Below are 22,474 nucleotides of genomic sequence, written 5' to 3'. Positions count from 1 at the left end.
TGGGCAAGACCTCCCGTCATTGGCTGAGGCTCGGAGCCGAGTGCAGCGTGGGCGGAGCTTCCTCCTTCGGCGTCCCCTCCGCAACCAATCCTCGCGGAGGCAGGAGTGGCCTCTTGTTGGAGGGGCGGGGCGAAGCGCCTTTTCGCTCTCGCCATTGGTCATCGTGGCTGCGGTGGGCGGGGTCTCCTGGGGAGGGGCGGTTGTTCGGGAGGGGGCGGGGCCGGCTGTCGCGGGCGCTGCGTGTGTCGCGACCCACGCGCGCCTCTGTGGTGGCCGTGCCGTGGGAGCCATGGCGGGGTGGGGGTCGTTCTACCGGGGTGAGGGAGCCGATGACGAGGAGGAGGAGGAGCAGCAGCAGCAGGAGGAGGGAGCTGAGGCAGTCGGTAAGGGACCCCCACCCGCTCACGGAGGGCAGCCCGGGGCCTGCCCTCGGGGGTCCGCGGGTGGAGGGGGTCCCTGCTAAAACTGTTTCCCCCCGTTCTATAGCGGACCACAGGTTCGCGGGCCGGGACAGCCTCATCTTCTTGGTGGATGCCTCCAAGGCCATGTTTGAGTCCGACGGGGACGCAGAGACTCCCTTCGACATGACCATGCAGGTAAGCTTCGATGAACTGCTACTTGGCAAAGACAAAACTTTCGCACCCTTTACTGTAAGTTACTTTTTTCATATTTTGCCGTGTGTGCGTTTTTTTTTTTTTAGTGCATCCGGAATGTGTATACCAGCAAAATTATCAGTAGTGACAGAGACCTGTTAAGTGTCGTGTTCTATGGTACAGAAAAGAACAAGAACTCAGCAGATTTCAAGCACGTCTATGTTCTTCAGGAGCTGGACAATCCAGGTAACGTGATATGAAGGTTGTGTAAAGGTGGTGTAAGGAAATCTGTGTAGCAGCAGCATTGTTGGAAACTGATCTCTTTAAAATCAGAGTTATTGGACAAATATGTTCTTATTACTGAAATTTGTTGGTGGCAGTGGAATTAGATTTAGAAATTTATGGAAATCTTAGAAACTTTGCGAGAGTTTAGATTTTTCTCTTGTAGTTGGTTCAGATCCTTTTTCTGTGTCTTCTATTTTAATGTGGTGTTCACTTGCTAAACCCAGGAGGATGTCAAGAGAACTCTTAAAAGCCGATCACGTGTCTACTGCACTTCAGAAAAGTGCATGTCCATGCTAAGGCACATGGATTCCAGTTGGTGATGAGTATCACAGAATGGCTGAGATTGGATGGGTTTCCAACCCTCCTGCTCAAGCAGGGTCAGCTAGAAAGGTGTCCAACATGCTGGCCTGTTTGGGGTGTTCCATTTCTTGTTTTCATAAGTTCTGCAATTCTCGAATTTCACTCTTTCGTTTTCTTAGAATGACATAGCATATGCTTGATAACAAGTGCCAGTTGCTGAACTGGAAAAGGCAGTAGGAGGAGTGCAAAGAATTACATGCTAGTGGTGACAGATTCTCTTGATGGTGGAGTCTTGTGGGGGGATTTTGTCTACAACTTTTAATAGCAGCCTTTATCTCTGAGGAGGTTTGATTTAATTTTCTTAATTAGGGGGTGCAGGTTTAATGACGCAGGGGCAGCAAACTGCCTTATGCTTCTTGTTCATCCTTTTTCCTCCTCCTTCCCTGCTTGTTCTTTTCCCACTCTCAGAAGCAGTAGTCTCACCATGCTGATAAAAACAGCACAGGTGAAAGGTGGGTGCTGTTAAAAAGGAAGAGAATTGTATATTTTCTGCCTCTAGAGAGCAGTGTGCTCTGGAGAAGGAAGAGATACTAGAATTAGTTATTACAAAATTATGAACACTTATACTAATAATTAAAGGGCAGCTGAGGAAATGAAAATAAAATAGTAAAGGGAGGGGAAGACATTTTCAGATGAGATTTCAGAAGCGCTATAGAGTTTAAGTGAATGACAAAGGAAGAAGCTCTGCAAAATACAGTAGCTCCCTTTGTAACATAATGGGAGAAAACAGAGAAAGTGCTGTTAGGCAGGTGGGAAAAGGAGTCGTTGGGCTGGAGTAATCCTCAGAGCTGTAACAAGGCCTAAATATTGCTGTGACCCCTGTGGTGAGCCATGGGCTGTGTCTGACCTGTGCGTGGATTCTCTCTGACATGAGAGGCAAGGAAGGAGCAGAAGCTCCACCTTCCCAGCATGCTGTGGAGATGCCGGATGCATTTCAGGCTCCTCTCCTTTCTCTGGTGGTGCAGCAGTCTGCTGAGCCTCTGCAGCTGGTGCCATTGCTGCCTTTCCTGCTGAACCCTTGTCCTTTCAGTGTGAAGGGTTTGCAATACTTTGAGCCCTGTCTGTTTCCCTTCCCAAAAGGAAGAGTCCACAGTGGTATCAGGCCACTTTGTGTCGTCTTGGCCCTCGTAGGTGCTTTAAGTGGTAACCAGCTTGTGATAGTGCAAATGTGAGGCAATGCTGCACAGTTTCTCAGCCAGGTGTTGCAAGGGCACTGCCACAGAGGTGTCAGGGACAGTATTTGGACATCAGAAGCGAGGGACCCCAAGGTGCACATTTAGAAGAGCTCGTGATACGTCTTTCAGTATTTCTAATGCATTTGAATGCTGTTCCCTCCTTAGGTGCAAAGCGTGTTCTAGAGCTGGACCAATACAGGGGGGATGAAGGACGAGCACTTTTCCGTGAGAGCTTTGGCCACAATGCCGACTATTCCCTGGGGGAAGCGCTCTGGGCCTGCTCCAATCTCTTCAGTGATGTCCGAGTGAGGCTGAGCCACAAAAGGATCATGCTCTTCACCAATGAGGATGACCCTCACGCCAATGACAGTGCTAAAGCCAAGCTGGCCAGGACCAGAGCTGGGGATCTGAGAGACACAGGTCGTTATTTTCCCCTTTAATTTTCAGGCAGTATAAACATGTTATATCCTCGCAGCAGATGTTAACTGCATTGCATGTTTGTGATGGAAAAAGAATGTAAAATCACCAGAACTGGGGAATCTTTCTGAAGCTTTCTAAAAATTAGAAATCTGTTATCTCATGTGCTATCAAATAACTAGCACTTACTTTCTAGGATCTCTTCTTCTGCTTTGGTAGCATATACTGGGACATGAGAGGGCTGAGAGAAGCAAACTTTTTGTTGTACCATTTTCCAGGAAGGGAATAATAACACAAAGTTAACACAAAAGAAAAATTACTTTCATGGCTTCATTTTTAATTAGCTGAAGGACATCAACCTGAGCTCAGAGATTAGACATCAATTGCCTCATTAGTTCAACAGTGTAGCTGAGATAACCAGTGTTTTCAGAGTTCAGCAGATGTCCTGGATCTAGTAGCTGTGAGGCTTCCTTAATCCTGAGGCCTTATAACTAAAGGAAAGGGGATTTTCTGAACTCATTACTTACTTCTGTGCTTGAGGTAAGATTATGTTTTATAGGAGCTTGTCAGAGCTGTTTCAGACATAATATGGTCGAGATTCTTAATTAGGGAGGAATGATTTTCTATGCTGCATTATTTTCACTGAAATTAAGGAATGTCTTCTGCCTTTTTCCCTAGAAAATTTTGCATATGGTGCAGATGACAATTTGGAGCTTATTCCTGCTGAAGTTATTTGGGTAGATAAGGAAATCTGAGAGTGCTGAGAAACGTGATAATGCAAGAAAAAAGCAGTTTCTGATCCTCCTGTTATCTCCGACTTTGTTTCTAGGAATTATCCTGGACTTGATGCATTTGAAGAAGACGGGAGGGTTTGATATCTCCTTGTTCTACAGGGATATTATAAATGTAGCAGAGGATGAGGACCTTGGGATCCAGCCCAAGGAGTCAGAGAAACTGGAACATCTCATGAAGAAAGTACGAGCGAAGGAGACAAAGAAACGGGCTTTAGTCAGGTTTGTGCCTAGTTATGATACATCATTCAGGGGAGGCACCTGATGTTATTTTTAGACTGCGTCTCATCTCCCTCTTCTGGAGTGATTGGTCCTTAATGGCATCAGTGCTTACATTCCTCAGTCCTAATACCTTAATTCAAGATCGGTGTTTCTTCCATAGCTTGCAAGGATATTTGTCCTTGGGGGATGAGAAGAGCAGAGAGTGAAGCTACATCTCCTTTTTTCCTCTGTGTGGCATCTCCTGTATTGAGCTTATCAAAAAATTACATCATTGCCAAATACTTACCTGAAAATCTGCATCATGGAAAATAGTTTATGGTGAAACCTGATTGAAGTGAGGCTTTTCTTGCTAATGTTAATTTTAAAAAATTCATCTGAACGTGACTAGTAGGTACTTTGGCCTATTACTAAATAATTATATGTGGCCATTCTGTCTAGGCACTGTGGATTCATACAGCCTTGATATTTCTGATCTCCTACTGAAAGATTAGAGATACTTACAGAGGATTAAAGGGATCTTGACAAAGCAGACAGGAAGTATTTTTGGAACCACGTACTCTGTAACAGTTGTTTTTTTAATGAGTGATTTCGTAGCAGAATGATGTGGAAGTGCAGTAAGGGAATGAACTTCAAGGCCTAGTGTTTTTTTTTTTAATAAATATTTAAAAAGTCCCGAACTGAGTTGCTGCCGTTGCCATTCTTCTCCTGCTGACAGCTTTATTTTGCTTTTCTGAGAATGTTCCTGAAGTTTTCAAATAACTGGGGAGGAATAATCTTGTACCAGTGATACATTTTGGAAGAGGGAAAGTAACATGCATAGTAATTCACTGTTCTGCTCTCAGAACTTGAAGATGACCTGTAATTTTAACCTTTTACTTCTGAATTTTTCTCTGACTTCTGATTAATTTTTTTTTTTAATCATGGTATTGTTTGTCTTGATGGGATTCTTTTGGGGACTTCTGCATTTTGCTGAACAGCTGTGAGAGTTCAGAGTTCATGTTATGTTTAAGCACAAGTGGGGTACCCAAATGTGAACTTACCCTGTGGTCTGCTTGAGCATAGCTGTCCTTCTGAGTGAAGAAAAGGTAAAAGAAATACGGTACATTTTTTTTGTTTAGATGATTTTTATGACCAGAAGTTGCAAGAATATTTTTATACAAGTGAGATTATGACTCAAGTGATAGTATGTTTCCAAGGACAGGTGTGATTTTGGGGGAGGAGAAGAGGAGGAAGTCAGAGAAAATAAGTTATCTGTGGAAGTGACTTTCTTTTGCAATAATGTCTCACGTCTGTATCTGCTTTTTACACAGGTTAAATCTGTATCTGAGCAATGATGTGGCGCTTTCTGTTGCTGTTTACAACCTTATTCAAAAAGCTTATAAGCCGTATCCAGTGAAGCTTTATCGAGAAACTAATGAACCAGTTAAAACAAAAACGAGAACATTTAATGGAAAAACAGGCAGTTTGCTCCTGCCTAGTGACACAAAAAGGGCTCAGGTAACGAATTGAGTATGTACCTGTTCTTATCTCTGTGATGTGTGTGGGAGATGCCTGTTTTCTTGCTGCTTTTGTTTGTATTCCACTTTCAAAATGAGATGCAGAAGTATGCATCTCATACTTGCATCTGTATGCCCCTGGGGACAGCCTGGTCACGTTGTGAGCTCTGCAGAGTAAGAGTGGGTTGTGTCTCTGGCCTGACTGTCAGTGGAAGGCATAGCTGCTGGTGAAAATGCACTCAGGAACTCGGGTCATTTCTTTCTTGAGGCAGAACCAGGTTGTCAGAGCCTGACCTTATGTGACCCTGTGCGGTCACTGCTGCTGTTATCTTTTGATTCATTAGGAACAGATTTTGTCCGATTTGTTAAACACTGAAGTGTGAATCACAGGGGGAGTTGGAGCAGTTTTCCGAACAAAAGGCATGTTACTTTTGGAGTTTTTTGCTACATTTTCCTTTACTTTGCCTTCCTGCTTGATAGTTTGGCTGATGTAAATTGAATGTCACATTCTGTTCAGGCACAGCGTTATTTCACAGCAGGTTATGCATTTGCTAGGTATACTGTGACAAGTGCATTTTTTGTGTCCTTCCTTGCTAAAGGCTCTTAAAGTTGTTGTCTTAAGATGAAATATTAAGTTTATTTATACCAGACATTAGTTTCTTGAAATAAAGTACAGGAGATAAACAGAAAGCTTTGCATTAAGCCCTGATGTCTAATTTCAGCAGCTGGACTATAATACAGTTTTGATTTTGGATGCTTGAGCAATGCTTCAGAAGTGTTGTTTGTCAGTCATGTTTCTGACAGGAGTAGGCAGCTGACGTGCATCTGGCTGAAGCAAGTTTGGAGTTGGGCAGGACCTCTGAAAAGGTCTGGTCTAACCCAGCCCAGAGCAAGACTCACAAAAGCAGGCCAGGTTGTTCAGAGTTTGTTTGGGACAGCTCTGAAGAACATCATAGATGAGATGTGACAACCTCTCTGTACCAGGGCTTACCCACTGTCTTAGAAAAGTGCATTTTGCTAATATTCAGATAGAATTTCCCTTGGGACAGTGATCACAGTCTGGGACTTGCCATTTTGGTGTGCACTAATGACAAGTTTACTCTGTCTTGTCCTATAATCCTCTTTTCAGTAGTGGAAGACAGCAATTGCATCCTCTTCCGACCCCGTCCCCTTCTCCCCCAATTTTCTTTATGCTGGCAGCACTGTCATCTGCTCTTCCCTGGTGTAGACATACGGAAACCGACAGATTGTGCTGGAGAAAGAGGAAACAGAAGAATTAAAACGGTTTGATTCTCCGGGTTTGTTTCTGATTGGCTTCAAACCACTTTCAGTGCTAAAACAGCACCACCACGTCAGGCCCTCTCAGTTCATCTATCCTGAGGAGTCCCTGGTGAGGGGTAAGTAAAGATGGTAAGAGAAGATTCACCACCTTGCATTAGGCTGATGAGCTGATTCATTGTGTGTTTGAGTGGGGATCGTTGAGTGTAAAAGCTTTGTCTAATTTAAAAACTTACTATTGTTAAGAAGAACTGAATTAACTGTTATTGCCCCTCTCAGCTGCAGTTATATCTTGTTTTCTGCAGTAGCAGGAGAGCCAATTTGGCTTCATGGTTCATCCATCATGACAAGCAGCTAAAGATGTAGTTCCAAAACACCTGGTTTTGTCATTCATGAAAGTGGAGGATCCTAGTACCTGAAAAGAAGGCAAAGGTGGTTTAAAAAAAAAAAAAAAGAAAAACAAACCCCAAACCAGTGAAAATAATTGCTGTTTTTAAGTCCATATCTGCTAGGACTGGAAACATGATACTCAGGAAGTACAGTAGAATTAACAGCACTTTAAACAGTAAAGAGAGAAGGAGATGATGATTAGAACTGCTTGTTTTCCTCTTTTTATGTATATACATAAGTCTACTTATCTAAAAATCCCAAGCTGCAATAGTGAAGAAAAAACTCTAGCTCCTCAACCTACCAGTGGATTAAGAGGGCTGAGTTACATGACCGGATGCTTTGCAGTGTCTGACTAAAGAAGAACCTTTATGCTAGCTTCTCCAGCTTCACAGTTTCCTGACTCAAACACCTGACTTATATGTCAGTCTTTTGCTGACCACCATATCCGTTAAAATACAAAGCAAATGTGTGCCTCAAGAGTACTGAAGTCTGAATTCTTAGTGTGTTACTTCTGGAAAAAGGTCCTATGTTGTGTTGCTACTCTGATATCCCACCAAACAGAAAAAGACTTTGTAGACTCCTGTTTCCAAATTTCCCTGTATTTCATTGCTCAGATAGTGGCGATTTTGTTTCTTTCAGCAGAGCTCTCTCTGCTCCATCAGGAGAGACACACTGACATTGTCCATTCTGAGGGTTCTCCCTTCCAAAATTTGATTTTTACTTCTGAAGGATTGCAAGCATTTCAAAGAAGTCCCAGGTTCTGAACCTGGGAATTTTGAACCTGTAATATCTAGGGTTATATTTCTGAACAGAGGAGCAAAGTCTTGTCAGTCTGACCAGTCCTCTCTTTACTTTGCAGGGAGTACAACGCTATTTAATGCCTTACTGATGAAATGCTTGGAGAGGGAGATGATGATGCTGTGCAGATACACTGTTCGCCGGAACACTCCTCCTCGCTTTGTGGCCCTGGTTCCCCAGGAGGAAGAGGTGGATGAGCAGAAAGTGCAGATAGCTCCTCCAGGTATGGGAAGGGATGCCTCCTTTCCCTGCACGATTGGATGCAGTCAGCATAATAACATCCTGTATTGAGTGAAAATAATCTTAGCACCACTCCCCTTAAAACTGGGGAAAGCATTTTCCAACATCCATTTTCTTCAGTTTTGTCACTGTAAGCATCTGATGTTGAATCTGTTTTTAAAACCTCAGTTGCATCAGTGCTTGCTCAGGTATGACCTGGCTACAGTGTTTTCCCTGCCTCCTGCCTCTTTTTAGCAGATTCAAGGAACTGACATAAAAATTAAAAGCCTTCTTTTCTGTTTGGTGACTAGGCAGAGTGTCTTTCCTTGAATTTTATTGTATCCTTGAATAGATTTTGAAGTATTAAATAAATAATCTCGCATACTGAGCCTCACACCTCATCAGCCGAGAGGGGAATGATTAGGGAGCAAAGGCAGACTCCTGCTTTTTTGTGTTTTCTCACCTCTTTAAGTGGAAAATCATCTTTTGGGAGAATGTAAAGTAGGGAAATAAATCTGCTTGTATACAAAGTGAAGCATTTCAGAATAACATGTGGACAATACATACTTTTCAAACAAGTCTTTTTCAAGCTCATATCTCATAAGTTGGGCTAGTTTATCCACATAAAAGGCAACTCATCAGTATCCAGCTCTTAGCTATGCATTTAGTTCGAATCTCTTTCACAAAGCCATTAGTGTGATGTTGATTATATACATTGAGATTGGAATTGAGTGTCATGCTGTAGGTACTAGGAAGTATTATAGATTGCTGTTGTTTACGACAAAAACAGCTAGCTAGTTTGGAGTCATCAGGCTTAGGTAATAACCATCTTGGTCTTTCCTATAAATTATTGTTTTGAGGCTGGCCTTCTGTATAACTGTTCTCTTGCTCCTTCTCTTCTGTATAGGTTTCCACATCATTTTTCTGCCATACGCAGATGACAAACGGAATGTTGATTTTACAGAAAATGTGCCAGCCAGTCAAGAGCAGGTGGACAAAATGAAGGAAATCATTCAAAAACTCCGGTTCAAATACAGGTGCATGGAGATAAATAATGTGCAGGGAGTGGTATGGGGAAGAAAGCACAACTGTTGCTTGCACTGTTGCACACATTGTTCAGCTGTGGTGTCCACGAAATGAGATTTTGATGTATTTTGAGAGAAGTTGCTTCTCATTGCATTAGTTTTGTCCAAACTTCATTCTTAATCATTCTAGATACCCACGCACCATAATGCTTTATGTAGCACGTTCTGGAGTTCTTTATAGAATTGCTCTTGTTCTCTGGGCTGTTGTCATTTGTTGCAGAGGTATCACATTTTATTGTGGTTCTGCCACTCTGTTGCAGATCAGACCTGGATCATTTAAATTAGAGCACTTTTAGAAAGAATAGTTAGGCCATTTTTCATCATAGCTGGAATAAATGCTATGAAGTCCTTTATGGGAGAGTTTTTCCTAGGTATGTGGAAACCACCATAACTGTTATCAAAGTAGAATGCCACTGTCTTCTTTTGCCTTATCCACATTTCTAACTCTCACACAGCGTTCTAGTGTGGTTGATTCATGACAGGATAGAGATTCAGCTGGTAAATGGAAAAGAGGAAAAGCAGTTCTGATGCGATGGATTGTTCTGTGGGAAAGAGGGCAGTTTTATTTTGCAGTAAGTTGGATGTAGATCTTAAGTGTTTAGTCTGGCTTCTTGGCAACATGCATTGACATCTTGGGATATTTTTGACAGGACTGACAGCTTTGAGAACCCAGTTTTGCAGCAGCACTTCAGGAATCTGGAGGCTTTAGCACTGGATATGATGGAACCAGAACAAGCTGAGGATCTTACAAGTGAGAATTATTGGTGGATGCGAAGGGAGGTGGGAGACTGTTGACTTTGTTCTAAGTCAAATATGTGCTACTACAAACCCAAATGTCTTTTAAAAAATATTTTAGAGTGTGTGGTTCCATGATGTAGAATTCTGGATGTGTCCATTGTGAAATACTGAAACCTTACTTTCTAGTGCTGTCACTTTTAAGGTAGGGGAAAAATTGCTCACTTTACCATCCAAAATGAAAATTGAATCACCTTTTTTCTGTGGTGACAAATGTTTTCTCTGAAATTCCTCTCCAAGATTCTCATTAATACTGTCTGATAAATGGGCAGAATTAAGAGAATTATTCTGCTGGGGGCAATGCTGCCACCGTGTGGTTGTGAGAGTTTATTATGTAAGAATATCTGCTCCTGGAGGGGAATATTTTTTTAAATTATGTTGTTCTCCTGAAATGGTCTAACAAATAATCTAGGTCCCTCTGCTAGCTATCTTACAAACACATGAGAGAAACAAGCTGTTCTGCCTCAAACCACTCACAACCGTTGATAGTAACCTGTTGTATTTTAAAATTCTGAGACTAAACCTGGTAGCAGTGTAACCAGGGAGAAGACCTTCTATGTCACTTCTACCATGTAAGTTTTGTTCTGCATATATATATATCTATATATCTATATCTATATATCTTGCAGGGAAGTGTGTGAGTCCATTACATATATATAATCACAGAATAGGTCAGGTTGGAAGGGACCACAGTGGGTCATCTGGTCCCGCCTCCCTACTCAAGCAGGGTCATCCTAGAGCACATGGCACAGAATCGTGTCCAGACAGTTCTTGAAATTCTCAAGTGAGGAGACTCCACACCCTCTCTGGACAACCTGTTCCAGTGCACAGTCACCTGCACAGTAAAGTTCTTCCTCATGTTCAGGTGGAACTTCCTGTGTATCAGTTTCTGCCCCTTGCCTTTGTCCTGTTGCTTGGCACCACTGAGAAGAGCCTGGCTCCATCCACTTGACACCCTCTCTTCAAATAGTTAGACATTGATGAGGTCCCCTCTCAGTCATCTCTTCTTGAGGTTGAACGGGCCCAACTCTCTCAGCCTTTTCTCATAAGAGAGGATGCTCCTGTCCCTTCATCATCTTTGTTGCCTTCTACTGGGCCTCTCTTGTACTGGGGAGCCAAGAACTGGACACAGCACTCCAGGTGTCCAAACTCTTTATATTACCAAGAACTATGAATTTCTCACTTGGGAATATGGTAACACAGGTATTTGCATTTTGCATGCTTGCAAGACATTTGCAGACAGGTTATTTCAGAAGCACAACTGTATCTGGCCATGGCCTTCTTTAGACTTTCCTGGGTTTTGAGAGAGCAAATCTTTGTCTTTTGCTAGTGCCAAAGTATGAACAGATGAACCACAGGCTGGGCAACCTGGTGGAGGAGTTTAAGCAGCTGGTTTATCCCCCTGACTACAATCCTGAAGGGAAGGCTGTAAAGCGAAAACAAGGTAAATAATGGTGGTGCAGACACAAAACATAGTGTCTGTATGCTATTTAGAAGCTTCTGGGTTTTCAGTTTGTTTCACAGTTTAAAGAAGCTGCTTGTGTAAGAATTCTCTTTACTGATCTCCACAAGGAAGTGAATTTATATCCAGTGTTGATTCTTAGAGAGTAGAGGATATTGTGGTATCCAATTGGAGAACTGTTGGAGTGAGAAACTGCAGAGTGAAGTATAGGAAGTAATATGGGTAAATGACTGCAAATTAGGTATATATAATTTTAGTAACTTTGTGTTTTATGATAGAGTAGTAAAATCATTCATACTTTCAGTTTGCATTGGTGAGGGAGCAGATTTTTGTGCATGGGCAGTTCAGCAAGTCCAAGATGGGCATCTTTAGGGCTAAATGCTGAAGTACACGTGTAGTTTGGGAGTCCATGAAATTCTGCATAAAGTGGGAGTGTCAGTTAGCTGAGTTCCCTGTGGAATCATTGCATTCCACTGTATGGATGAGAATCCCTTAAAAGTTTCATTTGGAGGGTGATCTTTTAACAGAATACAAAGTGTCACGTACTTACTACATGACTTACCTAGTGACACCTGTTTCTTAAAACCTGGAAACCTGTGAGTGTGTAGCTGTTAAAGTACTATGTGCTAACGGCCATTAACTGTGGTATTTATAAGAAATGTTGATGTCTTTCCATGAAGAAAGTTTTAAAAATATTTGTGACCTAAAATTTATCTTTCTAGCTTCTGATAACCAAACTGAGAAGAGGCCCAAGGTAGAAGTCTCAAAGGATGAGCTGCAGAGTCATGTGCAGAATGGCACTCTAGGCAAGCTCACGGTACCTGTTCTGAAGGATGCATGCAGGCTTTTGGGGCTGAAGGGTGGAGGCAAGAAGCAGGAACTCATGGATGCTTTAACTGAATACTTTAAGGAGCATTAAGCAGGAGCAGAAGGCCCTGGTTGACTTCTGTCTGCTTGTAATGTTGGTTATCTTATGTGGATGCTGTGTCTGTTTAATCTTGCTATGAAAGAGAAGGCAACTAAATGTTGCTGTATCTAGCAGCAGAGAAACTTTTTACTCATAGTTGTGAAACATCTCTGCAAAGTTGGATTCTGTTGACAGTAGCCAAAGGCAGAATTCAGTTCCCTGTGAACTCAGGTCACCCACTGTACATGAACAGAGTTGTGCCTTCCTCATTTCTTAATAAAAGTTATTTTGGACTTCTTACTTTGCAACACTGACTATACCATCTTTGAATCATAAAGACAGCAAAACTCTCTTCAGTGTAAGAAAACAGAATGATCTCTCTTAATGGCATCACATGAATTCAAGCCAGCAGGTCAAGTCTGTGTGCTAACAGAGGGTATAAATGTGGTGTATTACTCTTTTACTCTCCAAAACAGCTGGTCAGTATCAGTAATCAAATTGGTGTTACAAAGATTACCAGAAGATCATAAAGGAAAAAAGTCATTACTGGGAAACAGTAGCCAATCCTTTGGGCAAAAAGCTAGCACTTCACAAAGCTGCACAGCCAGGTCTTCCATTTTTAAATGCTAATAGCAGAAGCTGGTTTAACAAAGGAAAAAAAAAATGTTCCCTGGAAGGCTGCAAGCACTTATCCCAATTAAATGACTGAGATGGCATAGAGCATTTCCACTTCTGTAGTCTGTATGAGTCAGACTATTGTGCAGGCTTCTGTAATTGAATCCATGCTTTAAAAATAGAAAAATAGTTGTGGAGAATAGCTGTTATGTACAGTATTTTTACTTTTTTAATCATGCTTGTGGAGACAGCAACTGGGGCTATGTTTCTACCCCTGCCACACCCCACCTGTTTTGCAGTGCAAGATGACTAAAACCAATAAACTGTTGTTGCACTTGCTCTGTTTAACTACTAATTATTTAGTGAAACTCTTAACTTTATAGGGGATGCAAACATAGGATACCTGAGGTATCCATTTTAGTCTGCATAGTGTTTTCAGTGTTCAGAAATTCCTGTGTTTGGCACACAAACTCTCGGGCCACTTATTGAAGGGATAAGTCATATATTAAGGTCATGCTGGAGCTGTAGTGTGGCACATGTCTTGGAGCCAGCTGTGACCCCCCCCTCCTGGCACTGTGACTGTCCTAGCTGTGCCAGCACTCTGCTCACTCCTACAGCTCTTCGAGAGAGCAGTTAGCCCATGTTGAGCTGTGTAGTGCTGAAGCTATATAGTCTGTTATACTTTCAATCTGCCTGCATTATAGTAGTTATTTCTAAGAGATTTGTCTAAGCAATCAATTTATTTTGCCCTTCAGCAAAAGTTACTGTAAATGCTTGTTTTAGCAAGGCTTGAATTGAATGCAGTGAAATGGTGAGACTATCCTGTCCGTAATTCTGTGAATTTAATTCTGCAGATACCCTTATAAATTTCTATTCTGGCTTGCTAACCCCAAGGCACAGCAAGTCCCAGGCTTTGGATGATTGCGACATGTTTGTTCTAGGTTATTAGATCTTCTTCCTGGCCTTTTATTTTCCCTAATAGCAGGCTATCACATTAAGCAGAAGTTTAAAAGGGCTGATGATGGAAGGCTTCAGAGCAGAAAAAGAAACAGTTTTGCTTGCTCAAGAATCCTTTATTTCTGCTCCTTTTGTGCTTTGTCTTACATCAGCTGTCTTGGTACAATAGGGCAAATTCTTGGCAAAGCTGTGGTTCTAAACACAACTAGCTCAACAGTCAGCATCAATAGAAGGGAACAGCAGCCTTTCTAAACTTCATACAATAGAAAGGGCTCTAAAAATACTTGTAATAAGTTCACCTCTGCAAGGATTACTGTTATCAGCCATTTACAAAAACATACAGACATGATGTTTTCAGTATTTCATAAGCTGATCTCATCTGCTTAGGATGTACTTACTAAAGGTATGAAGTTAATGCCTCTGTGGAATCATTACAGAAATTTATTTTCTCCTTATGCTGTTGCACCTATTGGTGTTTCCACAGTGCTTTGGAATCCTGCAACAGGAACCAGGTTTGATATGGCCCCTTCCAACACAGGGCCTTAGACACTTCTGCTGAGAGCAGTAAGTGGATTTATTATACAGTATGCCTTTAACTAAAGCCATTTCAATAAAACCACCACTAATCCACAATGCTGGTGGTGCTCCATGCCTTTCCAGAACAGATGATCTAGCATTCTCTTCTTGAGACATAGGTTGATTTATTTGAAAAATTACTTGCTGTCTTCTTCCTTGTCTATGACTTACAGGGTTCATCTTCAGTCAGGTGACCACAGTGCAGTAGCTAAAAACCATGACATACTTTTTATAATTATCAGCCAGATGTAGGGTACTCATCAGCCCCAACAGGCTGCTCTCTACCATGGGTTTTGTACTTAACTTCTCTAGGAAGCCCAAGCTCAACGATAACAATCCATGCGAAGAAAAGTGACGGAGTATGAATTACTCCACTGCAATAGCCTTTAGGCAACCTCTGAGCAGTTTAGCTGTACAAGTAGAAACATTCCAGTTAGTTGCAAATGCTTCACCAAGGGAATGACAATTATATTTAGCTTTGTCAGCATTTTTATTTTTTCTTAAAAAGTCAGTATTTAAAAATAATTGAGATAAGACATTTCTCCTTGTGCACTGCCATAGGATTTCTGCTCCCTGTACATCTCTTAGAGAAGTCTTGTGTCTGGTTTCAAGAACAAGGGCTGTGCTATAAGTACCGATCTTGGCTCTATCTGCTGCTACACAGTAGCTGCTGCCCGCCTTACACACGGCCTACAGTGCCCTGTCACTTAAGGTGGGGAACCCACAACCCTTTTCCTCAGCAGCCAAAACTGTTCAGAAACACAGTTACTCACACCTGTTAGAGGCTGAAGCTTAGCAGAAATACTTCAATGCAGAGAAAGCTGATGGGTGGGTTAAAGAAGCCCTGAGCAGGCAGACAGGGAAATAAGGGGGAAGAGGTGGAGACTTTTTCTTTCTTTTAAACATAAAAGAGGAAATACAGTTGTATGATCACTTTTCAAGAAGTAATACAATGAGAATGAATGTGTTGGAGCGGAATAATAGAAAAGTAGGGAGACGAGGCAGAAACACTAAGAATTAAGCCATTATTAAACAAAAATGTGGCATTTTGAAAGGAAACACTGATATCAAAACTATCATCTCAACTGAAGCTAAACATTAATGTCCCCTAACTTCCACTTTCCTGTTCCACACACATTTAAACTCATGGGCACTTAGACCAACAGTCTTTCTATGGCTTGCTGGACAGACTGGATCTGAGGCTTTAGCTGTGATCCCTCCTTGATGGTGATGGAGCAGGCGATGACAGGCCGGGAAACACCACACGCCCGGCCCAGGGCTTGCTTGGAGCGCACAAACACGTAAGGTACGTTCTTGTCCTCACAGAGAAGAGGGAGGTGCAGGATGATCTCCAAGGGTTCTGCATCTGCTGCCATCACGATGAACTCCGCAATCCCTCTGTTCAGTGTTTTGGTGGCTGTGAAAGAAACTGAAGGGTCAGTCTAGGTCCTTCTTGAAAGCACTTTAAGAGATGCTGAAATTGGTATCAGTGGGAAGGAGAGCTCATGGTAGCAAGAGGACAGCCAAAGGAAAGTTGCAACTATAGGGCCAAGGAAGGGGTTATTCACAGGGCTGCAGCTGGGGTGCTGTGCAGCACTGCCCTCAAGTGCAGTGGAGAGACTGACAAAGGAGCAAGGCCAGCCCAAGGCTGCTGATGGGTACAGAGCTGGAGCCCACCATGACGGGAGACTGACGGAGGGAGCTGAGTTGGTTTAGCCTGGAGAAAAAAGGGCTGAGGTGTGAGCAGGGGCAGCATGGCTGCTGTCTTCTACTTCAGGGGGTTTGCAGATAAGACGAAGCCACACTGTCCTTGTGAGTGCACAGGAAAAAGTACAAGTTGCAGACTGTGACTGTTGCCTCAGTGAGATTCCAGGGGCATGGTGGATTTTATATCCCCCATGCCATGAGAGATGTTTAAGCCATGGGACACGAGTCCTAAAGACTACTGAGTTTCTATCCTCAGGGACTGTGGTTTTCTTATAAGCTTGCCCCAAGCAACTGTAAAGAGAGCCACTCTCTGAGGAGGTTGTACTAGAGGTACCCGTTAAACGCAAATCGTTTTAGGATTCTGAACTGGCTAGACATCTGGTAATCCCAGTGCCACACCACTGAAGTATGCACGATCACAGGACATGCACCAGGAACACAATTTGGGAATCTACCAGAACCGCATATAAATGTTGAAAAGATTACAACTTAATTCTGTCCCTGAATATTGCTTAAGCAAGCTTGAAGGAGGAGGAAGAAGACACACACTTGCAATAGCCAGATCAATATAGAATGAGTGGTTCACAGTTACAGAGAAAAGACAATCTCTAGCCACAGTATCTCACAAAATCCTTGCAATGATTTCTAGCACACTTTGCAACACACAGGTCTCACCTTCATTGGCTCCCTTGCGTAGCTGCTTGTAGTTGCAGGATTGCTGCACGAGATCCAGCAGTGTTTTGGTGAGCTGAGCATCAGCCAGCGGGTAAGCTTTGGGATTCACTTCTGCCTCACTCTAGAGAAGGGAAGAAGTAAAAAGTATTACAACAGGAGCAAAGGGGGCTTTGATCTGAGCAGCACTGCACAGACATCATATTCATCACATATATTGACTAATGGAGTCACATAACTGCTCCACATATATAGCAGAAACCCCACTGCATTTTACTTCTACAAGAAGGATTCTTGTATCAAAGTAAAGAGGATAAGTAAGAAACACATCCCTCGCATCAAAGTAAAGAGCATCTCTACTCACACATTTACACCCTACAAACCAGCAAGAGTGAACTTACAGGGCAGTCTTTAGGCGTTTGCTACCACAAAGACTACGTAAAAACGAAGCGTTTCAGTGCACAAATTAACAAACCGACACAAATGTTAAAGAAATTCCCAGGAGAACACCTATCAGGTTTATTTCCGCAAATCAGAAGTAGCTTCTAAACGTGACAATCAGTGGTGGGACGGAACAGCAGCGAGGTCACACGCGGTGTTCGCGGCCGGCGCTGGCAGAGCCGCGGCCCCTCCGGCCCCCGGCACGGCGCGGGGGTGACCCAGACGCCGAGCCCCGTCACCAGGCGCCCCCAGCCCCGCGGGCTCCCGCACCCCGCCAGCGGCCGCACCCCGCCCGGCCTCCACGTGCTGCCCGCCGCGCGGCCGGGGAGGTGGCGACCCTCCGCCCGGGCCCCTCGGAGGAAGCGGGGGAGAACAAGGAGGAGGAGAACACGAGGAGAACACAAGGAGAAGGAGGAAGAGAAGGCGGAGGCCAGGCCCCGACGCCACTCACCATGGCCGCGGCGCGGTCGCTGCTGTGTGCCCGTGCGCTGCGAGGGAAGAGGCGGAACCGCTCCCGCCGCCGCCGGAAGGGAGGCGGGCCCGGGGCGGCCCCGGCGCGGAGCCTCCACCCACGCTCGGCGGGGCGGGGCGGGGCGGGGCTGTGTGGCCGGCCGGCCGGGCAGCGGGAATGGCGGCTGCGGGCGCGGAAACCTGCGGTGGTCACGGGGGGCGCTGGGCGCTGCCGCTCCGCCCGCCGCTCTGCCTCGCCTGCGCCGTGGAGACCCTGGGCGACGGCAGCGCCTCGGTGGGCAGCGCCTGCCCCGTCGCCCTTTCCCCTGCGCGGCCGAGCCGCGGAGCGCCCCCTCATCGGCCCCCGCCCCGCCACCCTCCTGCGCTGCGCTTACGGCTGGGGCGCGGCCGGCGTGGCCCTGGGCCAGGCCTGTCACCTCAGCACCTGGTGGTCCTTTTCTCCCCCGGGGTTGTGGGAGCAGCGCGGGGCTGGGGCCCAAGGGCTGATGGGCTGCTGTCTTTGATCCGTAGCTGGTGCGCAAGAAGCATGTCCTGTCCCGTCTCCAGGATGCCCTGGCCTGGCAGGCGCTGCCAGTCGTCCAGCTGCTGGCACCAGATGAGAGGGTCTGCATGCATTTGATAGGAACTCTCTTTGGTAAGAGCTCTACTGAGCCCTAGTGCAGCAGCAGGGAGGAGGCAGTTACCTTTTGTTAGAGGTGTGAAACTTCTCCACATTTGAAGCAAAAAAAAAAAAAAAAAAACACAAAAAAAAAGATAAAACAATACTGAGGTGCTTACCTCTTCATACTTCTACCATTCTGTTAGGTGTGTCATTACTCCCTGGGGAAAGCTGCCCGTCACTGATTTAATGTAGATTAATTAATTTATTAATTCCCCAAGAAGTAGGATTGGCATGTTCATAAAGTTCTTGCAGCTTCCCAAAGTATCTAGACATATCTGTAAAATTTATTTCTGGAGAAAAGGTGGTGCTTGGAATATGACTCTTCCCTGAATGCCCTCCATTCTGGTCTTATGCCTCTGAGTTTTCTCATCTTGCTGAACTGTGGAGTTCTTTGAAGATTCATACAGAAATGAAAGTGTGAGGTTAAAAAGGTGCTGCAGGACTTAATATTGAATCTGCAAAATGCAAATCTACCTAGTGGGTTTTCACACCATCACTTTAAATCTACAAATCCTGTAGCCGTATGACTGTAATACCTGCTTCTTTCTGGTGGGTCACCCTTACAGCAGAATAGTGTCAGAAGATGCCTTTCCAGTAACAGCCTCTGTGATCTTGAACATCTCTTACTGGCTTCTGTTTGCATAGCAGTGGTGTGGGAAACGTTTTGAAATGTCATCTAAAATCTTGGATGGAGAAGAAATAGCAGTCTAAATGAGGGAACAATGAGGCAGGAAGAGAAAGATGGATGAATATGAGTGCCTTCAAAGAGCAAATATACTAGATTCCTTTAATTCCACCATCTCATTTGCATATCACAGATAATTCTTGTTCTTTGGGGGAAAGTGACTTACAAAACCCTTTCTGTGCCTTGACACACTGAATAATTCAAACAGTGTTTTCCTGGTTGATTTCCCACAAATTGTGTTGTGCAGGTTTCGTTCTTTCCATTGCACAAATTTTATTGAATGCTGTCTGCACGCATAATCCTATAGAGAAGCAGAGAAAGTGTTGCTTATGGCCAGTTCAGCTCTATGTTGTATGGCCCTAACATGAAATACCCCAGAAGACAGTGGAACTGTGCTTGCATTTCAATGCTCTTGTCTGCTTTTAAATGATTCTCTCTCTAAGAAGCTTTATAATTGGGTGGTTTGAGGACAGCTTTGGGATTTTACTGTACTTGGTGTAACTCCTAGAGCAATTGGAATCCCAGTCTAAACTTGGGGCTACAAACAATGGCATGTACATTTTGCATAGTGCTTGGATGAACAAAGGATCATTTGGTGCAAGAGTGTAAGAGGGACCCCTAAAAGTTTGAGCAGTGCTGTGGAGGAATACTGAATTCAGGAAAATACGTTCTTTTTTTTGAGAGAGAATATTGGGATAAGCACAGGCAGAAGAAGGAGGGTTAAGAGAAGAGAGGTGGGTGTGGAGTGTTATATATGAGGAGGTGACTAATTTCATGAAGCTAATAATGCAACACTCACTAATGCTGTATGCAAATAATTTCTAGACTTACTAAGTATTGGGCAGATGAGGAAGGAAATAAGTAATTTATTCACCTGTCGTAACATTGCTTTAGTTGGTCAAATTTCCAAGAGTTCATGGAGTCTTCAGAGGAGAGGTAGTTTGATTGCATATGTTGAAACAAGTGGTTTGGTCTGTTAGGAGAGGGGGTCTGAACCTGATGCTGTAGGTAACTGAAGTTGGAAGGAGCTGGGAGGTAGAGTTTCTTTTCTGCTGGGGTGAAACAGTAGTTTATTTTAATATATCCAGTCTTTTGCTCTCATCCTACAAATAACTTTTTGTGCCTTTGGGTTCAATTTAATGTTCGAATAGTTTCCATATACTTTAAACCTGGTGTTCAGATTTGGTTTCAGGTGTTTCAGTACTGGGGAGGGAGAGGACTGTTCATAGTAATTGGTATAAATGGAGGATAGAAAGGATAGAAACTCACAGCTGGGCTTTAACTTTTGTCAATTCAGAGCGTTGTTTCAGGTGTATAATACTGGATACACACAGTGAGTTCTGGCGATGGCAGTAACATATTCCCTGACATAGGTGGAGCCATTGACTTCAACTATAAAGTACATAAAAGATTTGCAAGAGAACCAAATGCCTCACGTCCCTGTGTCCTGCTTATGGAGGCAGCTTTTGTGATACTCCCTGAGAGTTCCCCTGACAAAGTCAGGCTGGTGTCATGAGAAGCAGGGAATTACAAAACAGTTCTGGAAAAAAAAGTACAGCTCTTTTTTACAAGAAGGAATTACAGCACTGGTGATCACAAGCAGGAATGAGCACCATGACCTATTGTGGTTTATCTTTTAGGGATGTTGCATACTGTGGAAGACAGTGGTGCCCTGGACCTGTTAGTAGAAGGTGAGAGACGCATGCCACATCTCAAGTACTGGCAGTTTCTGAACAGAGGATCTGTATTGTCTGATGCTCAGCTTCTACGCAGCTTGAATGGGGAAGACCATCTATAGCCTATTGCTGCATCAGTAACAAGCAGTCTGTTCCCATTTGTGGAGGCAGAGGAGTGCATGCAGATTTAAATATTTAACATTTCTCTTTCTTACAGGTTCTGTGTGTGCCATGAATTTAGTGTCTGACGGGTAACAGTGGTAAACAATGACCAAAGTCTCAAAACAAATGGAAATCCATGGGATCTACTGCTTTCTCGTCAGAACAAGAGGGTATTTGGGATTTAGCTGCACAGGCTGCAGATTCCTCTTTGGGAGCAGTGTCTCATTTGAAATCTGAAGGAAACATCTGCAGGGCTGACAAAGAAATCTCTGCAGTCCAGTTGACCTTGGGCATCTCTGCTGAGTCTAGTGATATTAGCAATGCAGTGATGCATTTCATGTCCAGCCATGAAAGGTGAAAGAAGGTGTGACAAGCTTTATCCAGAGGGGTTTTAGTTTTCAGACACTTGCTTAAAATGATGCTGAAAAGGTGAGAAGTCTTTCTGTCATGTTAGCAGTGTGTTGAGAGATGGATATTCTCAAACAGAGGAATTTTAAATTAGTGTTACCTAACTCTTGAAAGCTTTTAGAGATTCTGACATTTTGGGGCAAGAAATGGCCATTAAACCCTCTATGAATCACCTGTCTCAAGATATGCTTCTGCTGAGATGCATAGCTCATTAGCTGAAGTAGGTGTACTAGATAAACCTCCGGTATTGCCCTGGATATACCAAGGAATGGTGAACCCAGATGTCTCTGGTACTTTTTTTTATGATGCTTTCCTAGGATACAAATCAAAAGTGTGTGTTTTCCAAATGAGTCATGCCATGACAGCAAGATACATCCAAGACAGCCGTACCAAATCCTGTGGAACAATATTCTGCACAGTGTTTCAGTAAAGGGCCTATTGAAAAAACTTTATCTGCCGAACATTCAGGTGCCCAGTTCTAGAACTACTGGAGAGGAACTTTGCTTCCTGAAACTAGTCTGCTGGTATATGTGTGGAGGCAGAGGCAGCCTGTCAGCATCAGTTCTGATATCTTCTCTCAAAAGATAAATTTTTTAAAGGCCAATTTTAATACTGTGGGAAACCTGCTCTCTTCAATTACCAGAAGTTTTAATGCTTTTTTAAAGCTAGAGCTTTGTTTCCTTCCATGTTCCTTGCTGCCCTGATGTTCAGTTTGTCACTTGCAGTTCATTTCCATGCATGGTTTGTAGTGCAGCCAGAATGGGACTGCTGTGATGGTGCCACAGAGAGCTTGAGCTGGGCTATCAGAAGTAATAGTGCTGGGAATGCCAATGATACCCTGTTCTCTCAGCATCTCTGCGCTCATTTAATTTCTAAGCTCTTTGCTCACTGGTCTGCTAAAGCCCCGTGGAAGATGGATTGTGAGTGCTCTTGTGTGTGTATTACTGATCCTGTTTCTTCTGCCTAGTTCTGGTGCGGCTTGTGGTGGAGCTGAAGTCAGAACAGTACTTATGCTGCATTTTGAATGAAAGCCAAAAGGAGGTCAGTGAAGATGAATTCTGCCCTTCCTCTCAGTCCCTCAGAGGTTGAGAAATGAGTAGCCCTGCAAGACTGCAGCTACTGCACTGGGATGTAGCATCTGCTGCAGCGGGATCACAGAATCATAGAATG

General features: G+C 43.7%; 3 protein-coding genes across 4 annotated transcripts in view; 2 read left to right on the top strand and 1 right to left on the bottom strand.

Moving 5' to 3' along the window:
- Nucleotides 1-287: 287 nt before the first annotated feature.
- XRCC6 (X-ray repair cross complementing 6) lies at nucleotides 288-12,581 on the top strand. The gene is made up of 12 exons (XM_050325402.1): nucleotides 288-383; nucleotides 487-596; nucleotides 701-839; nucleotides 2,579-2,833; nucleotides 3,660-3,843; nucleotides 5,154-5,340; nucleotides 6,568-6,736; nucleotides 7,867-8,028; nucleotides 8,932-9,061; nucleotides 9,760-9,860; nucleotides 11,235-11,348; nucleotides 12,089-12,581. Exons 1-12 carry the CDS (start codon nucleotides 290-292, stop codon nucleotides 12,283-12,285), a joined length of 1,842 nt encoding a protein of 613 aa, XP_050181359.1. The 5' UTR covers nucleotides 288-289; the 3' UTR covers nucleotides 12,286-12,581.
- Nucleotides 12,582-13,940: 1,359 nt separating this feature from the next.
- Nucleotides 13,941-17,773, bottom strand: SNU13 (small nuclear ribonucleoprotein 13). The gene is made up of 3 exons (XM_050325407.1): nucleotides 17,693-17,773; nucleotides 16,804-16,924; nucleotides 13,941-15,838 (listed from the first exon to the last, which is right to left on the bottom strand). Exons 1-3 carry the CDS (start codon nucleotides 17,693-17,695, stop codon nucleotides 15,576-15,578), a joined length of 387 nt encoding a protein of 128 aa, XP_050181364.1. The 5' UTR covers nucleotides 17,696-17,773; the 3' UTR covers nucleotides 13,941-15,575.
- A 456-nt stretch (nucleotides 17,774-18,229) lies between these two features.
- Nucleotides 18,230-22,474, top strand: part of MEI1 (meiotic double-stranded break formation protein 1) — a 36,524-nt gene continuing 32,279 nt past the window's right edge. The window contains exons 1-3 of one of the 2 annotated variants that reach the window (XM_050325424.1): nucleotides 18,230-18,346; nucleotides 20,699-20,749; nucleotides 22,272-22,345. In XM_050325424.1, the coding sequence (XP_050181381.1) occupies nucleotides 18,322-18,346; nucleotides 20,699-20,749; nucleotides 22,272-22,345 (150 nt within the window). In that variant the 5' untranslated portion in view covers nucleotides 18,230-18,321. Of the gene's footprint in view, nucleotides 18,347-20,698; nucleotides 20,750-21,221; nucleotides 21,326-22,271; nucleotides 22,346-22,474 lie in introns of those variants that run through there. The other variant, XM_050325423.1, reaches the window with a different exon arrangement.

This window comes from Myiozetetes cayanensis, unplaced genomic scaffold (assembly GCF_022539395.1).
Source record: "Myiozetetes cayanensis isolate MyiCay16 unplaced genomic scaffold, myiCay2020 scf3, whole genome shotgun sequence".
NCBI lineage: Eukaryota > Metazoa > Chordata > Aves > Passeriformes > Tyrannidae > Myiozetetes > Myiozetetes cayanensis.
The sequence above is the reverse complement of the archived record's forward strand: the minus strand, read 5'-3'. Positions and strand labels throughout refer to the sequence as shown.